General features: G+C 39.3%; 1 protein-coding gene and 2 long non-coding RNA genes across 4 annotated transcripts in view; 2 read left to right on the top strand and 1 right to left on the bottom strand.

The window, feature by feature from the left end:
* Positions 1-1,604: 1,604 nt before the first annotated feature.
* On the top strand, positions 1,605-2,056 carry LOC118745671. Its single transcript, XR_004993680.1, has 2 exons — positions 1,605-1,684; positions 1,825-2,056. It is a non-coding gene; the product is annotated as an uncharacterized LOC118745671 (long non-coding RNA).
* A 441-nt stretch (positions 2,057-2,497) lies between these two features.
* LOC118745670 lies at positions 2,498-7,753 on the top strand. Its single transcript, XR_004993679.1, has 3 exons — positions 2,498-2,678; positions 2,742-3,510; positions 7,631-7,753. It is a non-coding gene; the product is annotated as an uncharacterized LOC118745670 (long non-coding RNA).
* Positions 4,601-15,025, bottom strand: part of LOC118745669 — a 17,344-nt gene continuing 6,919 nt past the window's right edge. Inside the window, exons 1-2 of one of the 2 annotated variants that reach the window (XR_004993678.1) lie at positions 14,219-14,944; positions 4,601-5,259 (exon numbers count right to left, since the gene is read on the bottom strand). Coding sequence is in view for 1 of the 2 variants with exons in the window: in XM_036479239.1 (XP_036335132.1) it covers positions 4,756-5,259 (504 nt within the window). In the remaining variant the exon portion in view is untranslated. Of the gene's footprint in view, positions 5,260-14,218; positions 14,945-15,025 lie in introns of those variants that run through there. The other variant, XM_036479239.1, reaches the window with a different exon arrangement.

Below are 15,025 nucleotides of genomic sequence, written 5' to 3'. Positions count from 1 at the left end.
ACATAAATATAATGCAATTTAACTTCGAAATACAATGGACAATGGTATACGTAAGTAGGATGGTATTTCTCACCCCAACCCCAAACTGGAAATTAATCTATGTGTATATATGTTGCGTTAACATTATTAAACGATTTTATTTAATAAATTCAACAAAGCCATCAAGATGTAATTTTTCTATTCTTATTATTTACGTATTAGTTTTGTTGTCCTTTAACTTTAGATTTAAATATCGAATTCACAAAAGGAAGCGCTGGAAATTTAAAAACATTTGTACCGTCTTCCTGGAAGTGGTATTTTGTATTTTTGCAGCTTCCAAATGAGTAACTCATTTTTCTTTTTATTATTTTACAAAATTATTTTGTTTTTTGCTATGTATAGTTTATTTCAGAAAAAAATTATATTATAATTTTCAATCTGGTAGCTAGATTTTGATGAAAACGACAAAATCCCAGCAAAAGTCAAATGGCTAACATGGCTGCCAATGTCATTAAGTGAAACTACCTTCTTTTTTCTACCGTGCTTTAAACATACTAAAAAAGTCAATGTGACGCAGTGCGGCTCAAGTTTGGTGCGCAAAGTGGTCACAATGAGGTTTGAAAAATGAGGAAAAAAAGACCAATTAAACTCGTTTTATTAATTGTCCAAGTATTTTGAATTGATGTATATATGTTGGTTTACAATGGTTTTACCTGAAACTAATGTGGCCTGGTAGCTGCAGTTCTTTCTCCTTGGTCTCCGGATGAAAAAGTGCCAAATCTAAAGCCGTGATTTTCGTTCGAACCGCCGGACAAAGAAAAGACGTTGAGGGGAAATTCAACGAAAGATACTTTATCCTTGCGTTTGAGATTACGCAGGCGGAAAGGCCTGGTTTCCGCTCCACGTAACCGGTTCCACCCTTGCTGCGACAGGGGTCGGAAAGGCCTAGTTTCCGATCCCCATTCTGCGAATGCGCGGAGAGGCCGAGTCTCCGCTGCATCGCCTGAAAGTGCACCTTTTTCGGTATCTGGACGGAAAGGCCGCGTTTCCGTTCCAGAATCGGACGCAAGTAGCGAGATCACACCATCGGAATTTTTTTCTTCCTCCTCCTCCTGTTGGGCCCATGACTTTTTCGATATGCTGGGTTCATCCTAGAAATGTAGTGTCGAGTGGTGCTTTTCGCCACATCGTTTACATCTGCCTTCGCTCACGCAGTCTTTTAATTCGTGATTCATCGCGAGGCAATTAGCGCAGTAGCGTCCTAGTAAGGCCTCACGCAATCTTTCCTCTGGCGATTTCGCACGATATAAAGGGCAAAGCCTTATCGGATGATTTGCGTCGCATAGGCGGCATGGTTGCGGATAGCGAAGGGTGCGCTGTTCGGCCCTTTTCCTCATTGCGGCAAATTGAGACATCGTTCCATCTGAAATTGTGTCGATACTGTTCGTTGGTTCGATTTTTACGCTTGATATGGGTTGTTGGGTGGCGAGTGTATCGACCTTGGCTAATTAAATTAGGGGCATAACTATTTCGCTAATGCATATCAACAGTTTGGTTTGTGTAAATGGGGTTTATGATTCGTACGGCGCAAACTGGCTCGTGTAAATTATGTATAAGGGGCGTTACGCCAAGCGACCCACAAAATAATGAAAAGTGGATCGCACAAATGCCATGCATTCCATTGAGAAGGAATGCATGGACATAGGTAAGTTTTATTTATACTTAAAAACAGCAAGTTTGCATTTATTAGATTAAAAAATTGCCAATTTAAAAAAAATGAAAAATCTACTAACTTTACTGATATTAATCGAATAGTAATTCAATTAATTTATTGAACCCGTGTAGATTATTAATCGACGATTGTTGAAGATTTGTTCTTCTCGACACCCTACAACTTCCCTGCCAGCAAGAAGAGAGACAGTTGTAGCGTCACTGGATGTGATTTCCGGCCACACATGCAGGGTAGCACGGATGCAGCAGAATTGATTAATTTAAGCTGGCATGTGACAATAAACTATCACATTTTCCTTTGACTTTTTCCTTAAAATATGTGAAATATATAATGCACTAATGTCTCAACATGACAATGCATTTTGCTTTATGGGTGAGTATTATTTTATACTAGCTGGCGCTTTAACAATGAATGACCAAATGGTGCGATGGTATATCCACCAGCTGGTTTTTTTCCTTTTTTCAATATGGAACGTATGAATAAGTGAACGTTTAAGCCAGTATTCGGACTCAACTCAGTTCCGAAATGGGTTTGGTAAGAGTTGAAAAAGGTTGGCGATCTACTACTTTAGTCCGTTTTGTTAGCTTTTTACTCCAGAAATAAAATTCTAATTTGAGTCAAAAAACTAAGTTCGGATGAGGAGGATTTTAATGAAGTTAGACAATATAACGTAAATGAACTTGTTTAACTATTCCGACTTCATGTACAAACTGAACCAAAATTTCAATTATCTATTTTCGGTTTACGTAAAAGATTGCTACTAGATCCTCTTATGAAATACTCCAATTTTTGCGTCATCATGACTGCGTAAAAAAGATGAAGCATGAAAATCTACTACTACGAAAGTTTGTTTTTTACTCCCGTTGTTTGAGTAGTCCGAACCCTGGTATGGATACATATCAATGAAAAGAATTCATTTACACCATTGGAATTTTCTTAATGCATGAGGTTCTACGCACGCAACCAGGTAAGAAAGTGTAAAAAATTTTAGTTAATATGAATTCTAATTAATATAAGTTTTCCTTTTCAGATAAAAATACATAAGCCTACATCTGTCCTCGGGCGCTGGCATTTGGTGACCATATCGGGACTCGGCTGGAGTACCAGAACCCCAAAGAAACCCGAAAGTGGCCAAAGCACTATTGCCTACATATATGCACCTTTGAGCTACACTTGGCGTAACGCCCCTAACCTCGCTATTATGCAGTATTATGCTATATTAATAGCTACTCTGCATGTATGACAGACGGAAATGCAATTAGAACTCACTAATTCAATATGCGCAATATCTCAGAGCAAGTATATTCGCCTAAACTTTTATACATCAACTTAACCTACAAGCAAAGCAAGAGTGGTGCGGCGAATTGCAAGATGACCACGTGGAAATCTTTCTGATATTCCGCATTCGTAATGCGACCGGCTTCTTTGCGTATGTCCATGATTTTATCACAAGCTAACTTTTGATACGATTGCAAATATATTCGTATTAAAGCGAAGCGTAGTAGTACGATTATTATGACAATTAGCAGGCGAATTGTGTCAAGGCCTCCACTGAAAGTAAAGGCTTCTACATGCCCACATATCGATGCACTTGCTGCGTTCAGTTACATCTGGTCTTTATTGGCCGATTCGCTTTTTTTACTATTGACTTGGCACAGTGCTACCCAGTCAACGCTGCATGAACGCAAATCTAGTAAAACGATGACACGCAAACCCGTGGAACTACAGCGTCAACGCCGTCATGAAAGGGTGAAGTGCTATTGCGAAACTGAACTGTGTGATTGGACAAACTAAACTAAGTATTTACAGCATTTATTGTAGTATCTCATATACACCCCATTTCTGTTTGCGTTAATAGGTAGATATACAACCTGATAGACATGTTTGTGGTTTCTTTTAGAGCTCTCGATTTTGTTCGCACATTTTCAAACAGCCCGGGTATATGTGCAGCGAGGACTCGCACACTTGTTCAATGCTCATTACTCGAAAATTTTCGAGCATGAGCTCGAGTAATTTGAGCAATGTTTTTTTATTATATTGACATTTTTGGTAGCAACTTTTTAAATTTTTCAAATTATTGATATATAATGCAAAGATTGTTACATTGGTATTTAATAATATAATTTATTTAACCTGGATTAAGCAGAATATACACAATCAGACTTGTATGCATACTTGGTCGCATGCCAGTTCAGTATACACCTATGTTGTTCAAACATCATTTCGTTGAAATCGTTGAAGTGAGTGAACCTCATGGCATCAAAAAATCAAATTATAGCCCTGCTTGTAATTTCTGTGTGCGCTGAAAATGATAAGAAAAAGAAGGAAAAAAGGCGAAAACAACGCTTTTGGTGCGAAAACTTTTATAAAAACACGCGCAAAATATTCACACGTACCACTCCTTAAGGAATTGGAAACAAAATCTATCAAAAAATTTAAAAATTTTGTTCGCATGAACAATGCAAACTATCAAGAACTCCTGTTGATGGTGGAGCCTTTAATAAAAAAAGAGATACTTTCATGAGAGATGCAATTACGCCCCATGAACGGCTTTCGGCTACTCTTAGATTTTTGTCATCCGACGAAAGCTTCGAAGATTTCAAATTTTTAACAGCAATATCTTCACACAGTTTAAGTCGTATTGTATTAGAAACTTGTGAAGCCATAATAAAAACATTGGACGAATACATTCAGGTAATCTAGCCACAAATAGACCACAAGAAGTCAGGGGAGCACCCACCACTTCCTCAAGGGTTCCCTGTCTTGCCAGCTAACCGGCCATGCAGATTCCAGCTGCTTAACCCTGAGGGCCTTGTTGTCTAGTACGTTCCCCCAGACGATGACCCTACATATTGAAAAATTTGCTTCATTATGGTTTTATAAGGCCAATGAACCAGCTTCGGCACATACAAAATGTACTGTGAAGAACACAAAAGAACTGTTTGTATAACGTGGGGTGAAACCCTGCGGCAATAAGCTAGTTTATTAATAAACGTTTATTTAATTATAAAATTAATAACAATTAAAATTAAAATAATGAAAAGTCACTGGTATTGAGCGTCCGAAAATAGTTCATCAAAAGATTGCGCTGACCCAGAATTATTTGAGTGAATAAATTCTGGTGATTCTGCAAACCCGGACTGCGAGTATTCATTTCGTGGCATAGTGCGCCTTGAAATAAGTAATTGCGGTGCTTGTGTGTAAACTGTAGGAAAAGGGTCGGGAATAGACGACGATGAACATGGAGTCGAGGCGCGGGATATTGTATAGGTCCTTGGATTTCTTTGAGAGACGGTTATTTGTACAGAATTCATATGAAGGTTTCCCAACTGTCCATGTACTAGGATCTCTTCAATACCTCGTTTTGCGTATATTTGCTGCTCCGCTGACAATTTTCTAAATAAAATTGCCCAAGATTCAGCAAACACGTCAGCATCATCGCGTTCCCTATTTGAGTTCTTGGCTTGATCCAGATGCTGTATGGCCTTTTCGAGAAACTCTGAGTTATTGTCAGACTTTTTACGCTTTCGAGTTCTTTGAGATTCAACCTAAAAATAAAGAGAAGACTAAAATTAGTTTAATTCCACGAACGGGCTCATATTATTACAACTACAAAAAATTTTACTCCATTGTTTTGATGGCAATTGTTAATGCAAATTATGAGTTCATATCCGTTGAAGTTGGTGCAAACGGAAGAGCGTCTGATGCAGGAATATTCGGCCAAAGCAAATTTAAGCAAAAATATGACGACAATGAACTGTTTATTCCCCAACCAGCAAGTGTACCTATGAGTGAGGAGGAATTTCCATTTGTTTTTATAGGAGATGATGCATTCCCACTTATGGAGAATCTAATAAAGCCATTTAGTCGTACCCAACTAAGCGCCGAGGAAACTATTTTCAATTACAGATTATCGAGAGCTAGACGGGTAGTGGAAAATGCGTTTGGCATTTTATGCAGCCGCTTTCGTATTCTGGCAAACAGAATGAACTTAAGCCCTCATAAAGTATCGAAAATAGTTTTGGCCTGTTGTTATATCCATAATTTTTTAACACGGAAAAATAGGCTGCAACATATGAATGACGGCGTCGATGTTGAAAATGTTACCCCAAGTGAAATACAATACGCTCCTCGGCAAAGTGCTTGTGAACTTACAAACCTAAGACCTCTTCAAGGGGGAAATGCAACAAATGTAGCGAAAAGCGTTCGCAATAAATACAAACATTATTTTAACACAGTTGGATCAGTCCCATGGCAGAGTAAAATTTTATAATATCTAATAACTATAATAATAAATATATAGTAGTTATTTAATCAATCGGAAAAATTTGTCTTTGATTAGTTGTTACTGAATTACGCAGAAATGGCTGAACGGTTTGGATTAACATTTAGGGTACGGTTTTCCAGTAGCTGGGCCGTGGACTGACCTATTTAAAAAATCCGATTTGCTTAAAATATGTCACGTAAATAGCTTATTGGTATTGGCCAGTTCTAAATAAAAACCTAAATGTGCGTCCATTTTCTTCTTCCTCTTCCTTTACATCCTCATCTGAAATCTTAAATCTTCTGTTTTACGTTGCCTTTAACTGCGTCGTTGTCTTTGTCTATATCTCCATTGTTAACCTTCTATACTTATTATTACCATAATCTATGTGTTTGTTTACTCGATTAAATATTACACACCTCATTATCAAAATCATTCTCCTCCAATGTACTAATAACCGGTGTTTGCGTTTCCTGGTCACGTAAAAAGTCTAATTGGTAAAAATACCAAAGCGTTAGTTTGTAGATGTCATCTCCGCCAGCACCACACCTCGTCGATTTTTTTATTTTTGAAAGTTCCCGTCTATAGCAGTTCCGCATGCCATTAATGCGTTTTTTTACGATGTCAATCGTGGCATGTGGATCTAATTCCTTATATTTTTGTAAAAGTATTTCCCAACTTTGGACAACCTTTAATTTATTTTTGTAATTGTCGTGTTTTATCTCCCATAACACTTTTTCCCCCCTAAAGGCTTCAATAAAATCACGCCAAAACTCGTTATCAATTATAGCCACGGTGCTCACACAAACTTCCGCATAAAAATCTATTCAAGTATGAGGTTCTGTCTGCATTGTTTACTATAAACGTTCATACCTGTCGCACCAACGAGCAGAAAAATTGGAAAATTTCAATTTTCTTCATACATGTATGCAGACCTAGAATTTGGTGTGCACACCCGCCTATACACGATGCGACGGTATGTCATACTTGACATGTAGTACAGACAAGTCTGCTTGTGTATATTCTGCTTTAGAAAGCAGCTGCTGACAAATACAATTTACAAATTTTCTTTTGTTTATGAAATCGTTCAAAAACTCGAAAATTTTGAACAAACATTTGAGCAGTTGAGCAATGAACGAGTTTCGAGCGAGTATCGAGCTACTCGCATTGCTCGATACCCGGGTATCTAGAGCTCAAGTTTCTTTTGGTTTTGTTTATATACAAAGGTATATATATATGCATAAGTTTGTGTGGCCTTTCGAAGAACATAGTAAAGCGGTACCACGGTAACGCTGCCGAAAATTTGCACGAACGCTGCGACAGCTTAACTGGTACAACGCTGGTAGAAATTCACATCGAGCGTGATGCTGTGGTTATGCACGCAGTACTGCGTTGGTGATTGCCAATTGAACAAGCCCAGCACCTCCTGTAGTGTGGAATTAATGGGGAAAGGAAACAATGATTGGATTTGTGTCGCTATTATAAGCACCTTTCAATCCTGATACTTTCTAGCAGCAAGGCCATCATAGTGGTTCGTGAGATCGGTTTGATAGAAGCTCCTTTGCTTTGGTAACAATATACTAATTCTCCCATTTTTTATATTTTTTATTTTTATATCCAACAGTTTGAAACTAATTCATTTGTATTTTATTAAGGGGTGCGCGAATAAAGAAACCATGCGGCTGAAACGACTACAATGAGAAGCAGCCTGACGACTCTGGCAACAAAAATTAGAACGGAAGCAGAAATCTGTGAGTTTTAAAATTATAATTATCATTCCAGCAAGTTAAAGAAAAGTTTGCATTTTGAATATATTTTCACGGAACTTGCTAGGTTTTCACTGTTTGTGATTCATTTTTTATATGAAGCAGTTATCTGCTCTGCAATTTATGGGTATTTTGGGTTAAGATCTGTTGACGGTCGTTTATTTGTAACCAGATCAACTCGGGGAAATCCGGGTCAGAACCATCACCGAATTTTTTTCTTAATTATTAGAAGAAAATAAACGAAAAACAAGAACTCTCTTAGTCGTGGGATCCCTCCTAATATAAGGAAGTGGAATCGCGTGGAAAAAGGAAGTGGGATATAATGATGAAAATTGGTTTACGAGGTGGTTGCGGGCTCCGAGTTTCCATCGTTGTATGGCGGGAGTAAAACCAACTTCACCAGTGGTCTTGTGACTTGACCTTTCTCCGTCAAGATGTCCAGTACTCGTACTCTGCTGTCGGCACCAGGGTGTACGTTGACAACTCGTCCTAACCTCCATTCAGTGGTGGTTAAGTTGTCTTCCTTGATGACGACCAGATCACCAGGTTTGATATTTTCCTTGGGATGTTTCCACTTAATGCATTTTTGAAGTTCGGTTAGGTACTCTGTTTTCCATCGCCTACAGAAAGTTTGATTTAGTGCTTTGAGTTTTTGCCACCGATTCACTATGGAGGCAGGAGTTTCATTAACGTCTAATTCTGGTGGGGCTAGAAGATGTCCACCAATGAGAAAATGGCCTGGAGTAAGCGGCTCCAGGTCAGTAGGGTTATTTGAAGAGGGACTCAGAGGCCGTGAATTGAGGCACGCCTCAATACGGCATAAAATAGTACTAAGCTCTTTAAAGGTGTATTTGTGGGCGGACTCAATTTTTCTAAAGTGGCTTTTGAAGCTCTTTACGCCCGCTTCCCACAGTCCTCCCATGTGAGGCGCTGCAGGGGGTATAAAATGCCACGTCAGCATTTGATGATCGTATTTCGAGATAGTTTTATCTCGAGTTTCAGACAGAAAAGCTATAAACTCAGATCGTAAGGATCGTGAGGCTCCGACAAAGTTAGTGCCGTTGTCGGAGTAGATATTTCTCGGACATCCTCTTCTAGCCACGAACCGTGCAAATGCCGCTAGAAAAGATGGGGTACTAAGATCACTAGTAGCTTCTAAGTGAATCGCTTTAGTCGTGAAACAAATAAATAAACAGACATACCCTTTAGAAACTCGACAACCTCTGCCGCGGTAACTTTTAACATCAAAAGGTCCAGTAAAGTCTACCCCCGTATTTGTGAAAGCGCGAGTAAATGTAGTGCGTTCCGGAGGAAGAGTTCCCATAAGTTGAGTTTGTGACCGTTTTTTAAAGATAATACATGTCTTACAATTATGGATAGTGGACCTGATTAAGTTCTTGACTTTGGGAATCCAGTATTGGGTACGGATGAGGCGTAGCATCAGTTGATTCTCTCCATGCAAGGAGACCTTGTGAATAAACGATACAATAAGGCGGGACAACCTGCTGTTATACGGAATAATGCTTGGGTGGCGTTCGTTGTATGCTAAGTCCTGGGATGCTCCAAGGCGACCTCCGGCTCTGATAATGTCATGTTTATCGATGAACGGATAAAGCGGAAGGATTTCACTCTTTGCATCGATTGGTTTTTTAGACTTCAAGTTTGCGTATTCTTCACCATAATAATGCTTCTGGTAGATTTTTATCAGGATCTGTGCCGTTGTTTTAATTTCATTAGATGAAATTAAACAAGAACTTTCCTGAATTGAAGCTTTTGTTTTAGAATGAGTTCTTCGATAAAATCTCATAACATATGATAAAACTCTCAAAGCACTCGGTAGATCGGAAAAACGGCAAGAATATCGATATCATTCGCTCTTGTTGGCGCATAAGTGTGTGCTCTTTTTTCTTCGACTTCTGTATGATAGTCTGTTCCTTGAGCGGGCCACTTGGAGTTGTCTTCTTGCAGCCAAGAAGGTCCCTGCCACCACAAAGAATTGTTGACCAATTCTGACGCAGGTAGTCCTCTGCTAGCCAAATCGGCGGGATTTGAGGCCGAGTCTACGTGTAGCCAGTCCTTCTCCCCTACTTTTTCTACGATTTTCGTAGTTCGGTGGGCGACGAAGGTTGACCAAGAACAAGACGGCTTTCATATCCATGCGAGTACGATGGTCGAGTCCGTCCATAGATGTGTCTTCACTGGTCCTAGGTTGAGGTTGTTGATTATAGATTCTATGATTTCTGCGAGGAGCACTGCTCCGCAAAACTCCAGTCGTGGTAGCGATATAGTTTTGACGGGGGCTACTCTGGTTTTTGCCAAAAGTAGATTGACCAAAATTTTGTCATCTCTTTTGACACGCATATATGCCGTAGCCGCATATGCTTTTTCTGATGCGTCGCAGAAACCATGTATCTCTATGGTGTCTCCAGGTGAGAAGTATACCCATCGAGATATTCTGATATTATCTATTTCGTGGTAATGTCTTGTAAAATGCTGCCAACGTTCTAAAATAGTAGCAGACACAGTGTCATCCCAGTCTGTGCCTTCTAGCCAAATACTTTGCATGAGTATTTTGGCTACGATGACTATTGGCGCCAGCCATCCCAGCGGATCGAAAAGCTTGGCGATAGCTGACAGTATCGCCCTTTTCGTAATAGTGTTGTGCTCCTCCAATGGTCTGGCCATAAAATAAAATAAATCCGTATGGGCATTCCATCTTATGCCCAGAGCCTTAACCGTGCTGGTGTCTTCGAATGCTAAGAAGTCTTCGCCAAGAAGGTCCGTTTTTGGGATGTCCTTTAGAATTTCCTGACAATTTGAGGTGCATTTCCGTAGTGGAAAACCAGCTGATCGTAACACTTCTGAGATTTCATCTCTTGCTTTAATGTTAGAGTCGACGCTATGTCCTCCAGCTAACACGTCATCCACTTTCGTAGAGTGTTAGATGCTATTGGGAAAGAACTCTCTACATCGTCAGCTAATTGTAGAAGTGTCCTTATCGCGAGGTAAGGTGCGCTATTAATCCCGAAAGTGACAGTCTTTAATTCATATAGACTTACAGGTTCGTTCGGGTTTGTACGATAAACTATTCGCTGGTATTTGGTATGGTTGTTATTCACCCAAATTTGGCGGTACATCTTCTCGATGTCGCTATTAAAAACGTACCTATATAATCTCCAGCGGAGTATTAATATTGGAAGATCTGCTTGGAGTACTGGACCTGGGTAAAGTACGTCATTTAAACTTGTACCATTAGCCGTCTGCCTTGAGGCATTAAAGACGACCCGAACTTTTGTAGAGGTGCTTTCCGCCTTTATCACAGCGTGATGGGGTAGAAAGTAGTTATCGGAAGAGTCTGCTGAAATGCTAGCATTTATTCTGGACATGTGTCCCAGTGATTCATATTCTGTTAGTATCCTATTATACTATTTTTGCAGGACGGGATCCTTTCTAAGCCGTGTCTCATTCCGGAAGAACTGAGAGCATGCTTTTTTAAGAGAGGGGTCTAGGCAAATGTTTGCTGGAAATTCCTGCATATTTTCCATCTGGGTTTCTCTCAGTCGTTTTCCGATAAAGCTCTTCACAATACTTGTCGTCTTCGTTTAAATTTTTGTTTTTCGGTATATCTTCTAGTTCCCAGAAAGCTGTTAGTTGTTTATCCAAGGCAACTTCGCTATGATAAGAAACTATGTTGTTTGTTGGATTTGGTGCTTCTGTGCAACCGGTTAGAATCGAATCGAACACGGTTTCTTGGGCAAGAAGTGTACTGAGAACATTTTTCTTCAAGCCGCACAAAATAATTTGGGGATAAATGTCTCCACCAAGTACTAGGTCTACTTCTTCGTTAACGAAGAACCTTTTATTTGCTAAAATCAGATCTGGAAATGCCTGCATAGTCATAGCGCTGATACGGCAGGATGGAAGATTTCCAGTTAATTTTGTCAGCACGAGCACTGTTGCATGTAGACTAAACAGTGAGTCAACAGGGGACCGTAGTTCTATGTTGCATGTCTCCTTGACCTGAGCAGAAGTTGAATTCGTGATGCCTGAAACTTTGGCATACATCTTCTTAGATGGCAGGTTGATTCTGCGTTTGAGTCGTTCTGTTATAAAGGAACACTCAGAACCAGAATCAATGAGTGCTCGTGCTGAAAAATCTGTACCATTGAGACGTATATTTACACGAGCCGTTCCTAAAAGTACACCTGAGTTCATATTTGCATAATTAGACTTAACGTTTTTGCTTTTACCGGAGTTAGTTTCATTGAAGTTACGCCTTGCTGCAGCTTGTTGCGAGGTTGAGGCAACATCTTTGGCAGAGCTCGGTGGCGTTTGAGGCGGTGTTGCCTTTGGGGGAATTGTCTGGGTGTGCAGGAGCGTATGATGTCGCGAGTGACACGTGCCGCAATTGAAAGGGCTTGTGCATCTTGATACAGTATGTCCAGAACTCAGACAATTCAGGCAAGCATTGTTGCTCTTTAAAAACTCGATCCTTTCAGTTGGCGTTAGCTTTAGGAAACGGGAACAGCGGCGTAATTTGTGCTCATTTGTTTGGCACATTTTAGATGTGTACTTGGTTACGCTGGTTTGGAACGCGCCAAGTCTTTTTGTGGGGGCTTCTGAGGGATGTCTGATGTTTTGCGGCTTTGACGCTTTTACAGACTTTGTGCCCTTTATGCCTGACATGGTTTCCAAGGTTTGAAACCTATTCGATAGGAACTTGTCCATGTCTTCCCACTTTGGTAAATCTTTCTTGTGATCTATGGTTTGTTCTCATAGAGCCAGCGTACAGTCGGGAAGTTTAGTTGAGCATAGATATACAATAATTGCATCCCAATTCGAGATGTCAATGTTATGGCTCTTGGGCGCTGATAAACAATTAATTATATCGCGCTGTAACTTCTTCTGTCAGCTACCACACTCATTATCTATGGAAATTATGTTGAAAAGAATTTTTAGTTGCGTATTTATGAGGATACGGTTATTTTCATATCTCTCACACAGGTTATTCCAGGCCGTTTGAAAACCTTCATTGGTGAGTGGACATTTTCTTACTATGTCTTTGGCTTCCCCTTGAGTCTTCTGATTCAGGCTTGTTTAGGATGTATATGGCTGTAAACATGTCACGGAACGATGGCCATGACAGATAGTCGCCCTTGAACACATCTGTATCACACGGAGGGAGGTGAATATTGTGTTCACGAACCGACTGATCTTGTACATCCTTCTCTGCATTTACAAGCGTCTCAGACTGACTAGCCATTGCCGACATGCATTTGACATAGCTGGAAAACGAGCCCTTATGTTTCCGTCTAATTATTTTAATGTCATCTTTAGAAATTCCTTCTTTATTTATGATCGCGTCATAAGCTACTTTGGTCTTTTCCCACAAAGCCTTTAGTTCGTCTTGCTTATTGCAAGGCCGTGTTTGTTTTGCTCTGCGGCTGGTGTGCCACTGTCATCTGATTCAAATTCGATTACAGATTCTGCCAAACGAATAAAGGTTTCCATTTCGGTAATTGATCTTCTGATTACTCTTTACGAATTAAAATTTGTTGTAGTTTTCGAAAGAAGTATGTTCACTATAAGTAGGAATAGACCGTGTATATTCCAAACTGTCGTATATGTATAAATGCACAAGCGAAACTTTTGCCAAATTGTCGAAAAGAGTATAAGAGTACCAACGTAGATTGTTTAAACTCTACGAGCCAGAACCCAGAAGCAGTCAAGAAAACACTACGATTTAAAATTGATATCTCTTTCAGAAAATCGATAATCTTTTTTATTTTTTCAGAAAAGTGATAAGCATATGTATGTATATATATGTGTATGTGCTACTCGCCACCCAACACTGCCGACGAAGGTATATATATATATGTATGTATATATGTATAAACATATCTGTATGCACAAATTCGAGTATACACACAACGCAACGTCGGCAAAACTTATCCAAATGGACTTGATTTCAATGTTTACCAGCAAATATTTCGCAAATGGACTAAATTCATCGTGGTGAAGTGATTTTTGTGAAAAAAAGTGTGAAGGAAATTAAAATTTGAGGTTATGTGACCTCAAATACAGTGAATCAGTGTAATGCAAATTTAAGAAATGTGCTGCACGAATTAAATTGCTTAAGCACAACGAAATTGATATTGAAATTTACCGGCGCTTTGTTAACTCGAGTAGCAAATCGAATGTGGCAAGTGGCAAAATACCAAAAAATTTTTGCAATATGTAGTGAGCCGGAAAGCAATGTGTGCTGCACTTTGATATTTAAGTTACATATATGCCACCGTTCACTGTGATGCACGGTGCAGCAATTACGAACTGTTAATGTCGATGGACACTATTCACTGCGGTTATTTGCACAAGTTCAACTGTTTTTTTTTTCACAAATCACTTCAACTCGCTTGCATTCACTTAGAGGTTATATCTGGTAATTTTTTTAGTGCACTTGAATTTGTAACCACGTACCTTAGTTTCCTAGTAGCTGGTGAAACTGCTTGTTGGACGGTGATGCTATCAGTGTTTTGCTGGTTCGTAGCACGAATAAGTGTGGCTGTGGCTGTAGCAGGATCGCTGTTATGTGCAGCTTGATGTGACCAAATTTTTCGTAGAAGTGGCTCAATTACTTTTTGGGTTCGCTTTTTCTTCTAATGTGGACTGTATGTTGGTTTCACGGCTCCTAAGGACCAATAAAAACGTCAATGTGACGCAGTACGGCTCAAGTTTGGTGCGCAAAGTGGTCACAATGAGGTTTGAAAAATGAGGAAAAAAAGACAAATAAAACTCATTTTAGTTTAATGGTTTTATTAATTGTCCAAGTATTTTGAATTGGTGTATATATGTTGGTTTACAATGGTTTTACCAGAAACTAATGTGGCCTGGTAGCTGCAGTTCTTTCTCATTGGTCTCCCGATGAAAAAGTGACACATCTAAAGCCGTGATTTTCGTTCGAACCAGCGGACAAAGAAAAGACATTGAGGGGAAATTCAACGAAAGATACTTTATCCGGGGGGAAACTTAAACTAACGGCGCGAATATATAATATATATATACATGTGTACAAGTATGCATGTACATTTACATATGCGAATGACACATTAGGGTGGTGCATTATCTTTTGGAAATATTTAGGCTTAAGGCCTAAACACATACTTTATTTTTTAAGAATAAGGCCATTAACAAAAACGCAAAATTCAAATAAAATGACGTTCAAGAAATTAAAAAGAAATTTTCTTCTATCAAAATTTCTTAAATTACCTCTCAAGAAATGTATGC

The sequence above is a fragment of the Rhagoletis pomonella genome, unplaced genomic scaffold (assembly GCF_013731165.1).
Source record: "Rhagoletis pomonella isolate Grant_MI unplaced genomic scaffold, Rhpom_1.0 Rhpom_scaffold_00009, whole genome shotgun sequence".
NCBI lineage: Eukaryota > Metazoa > Arthropoda > Insecta > Diptera > Tephritidae > Rhagoletis > Rhagoletis pomonella.
Note: the sequence above shows the minus strand (reverse complement) of the source record. Positions and strands in the feature narration are given on the sequence as shown.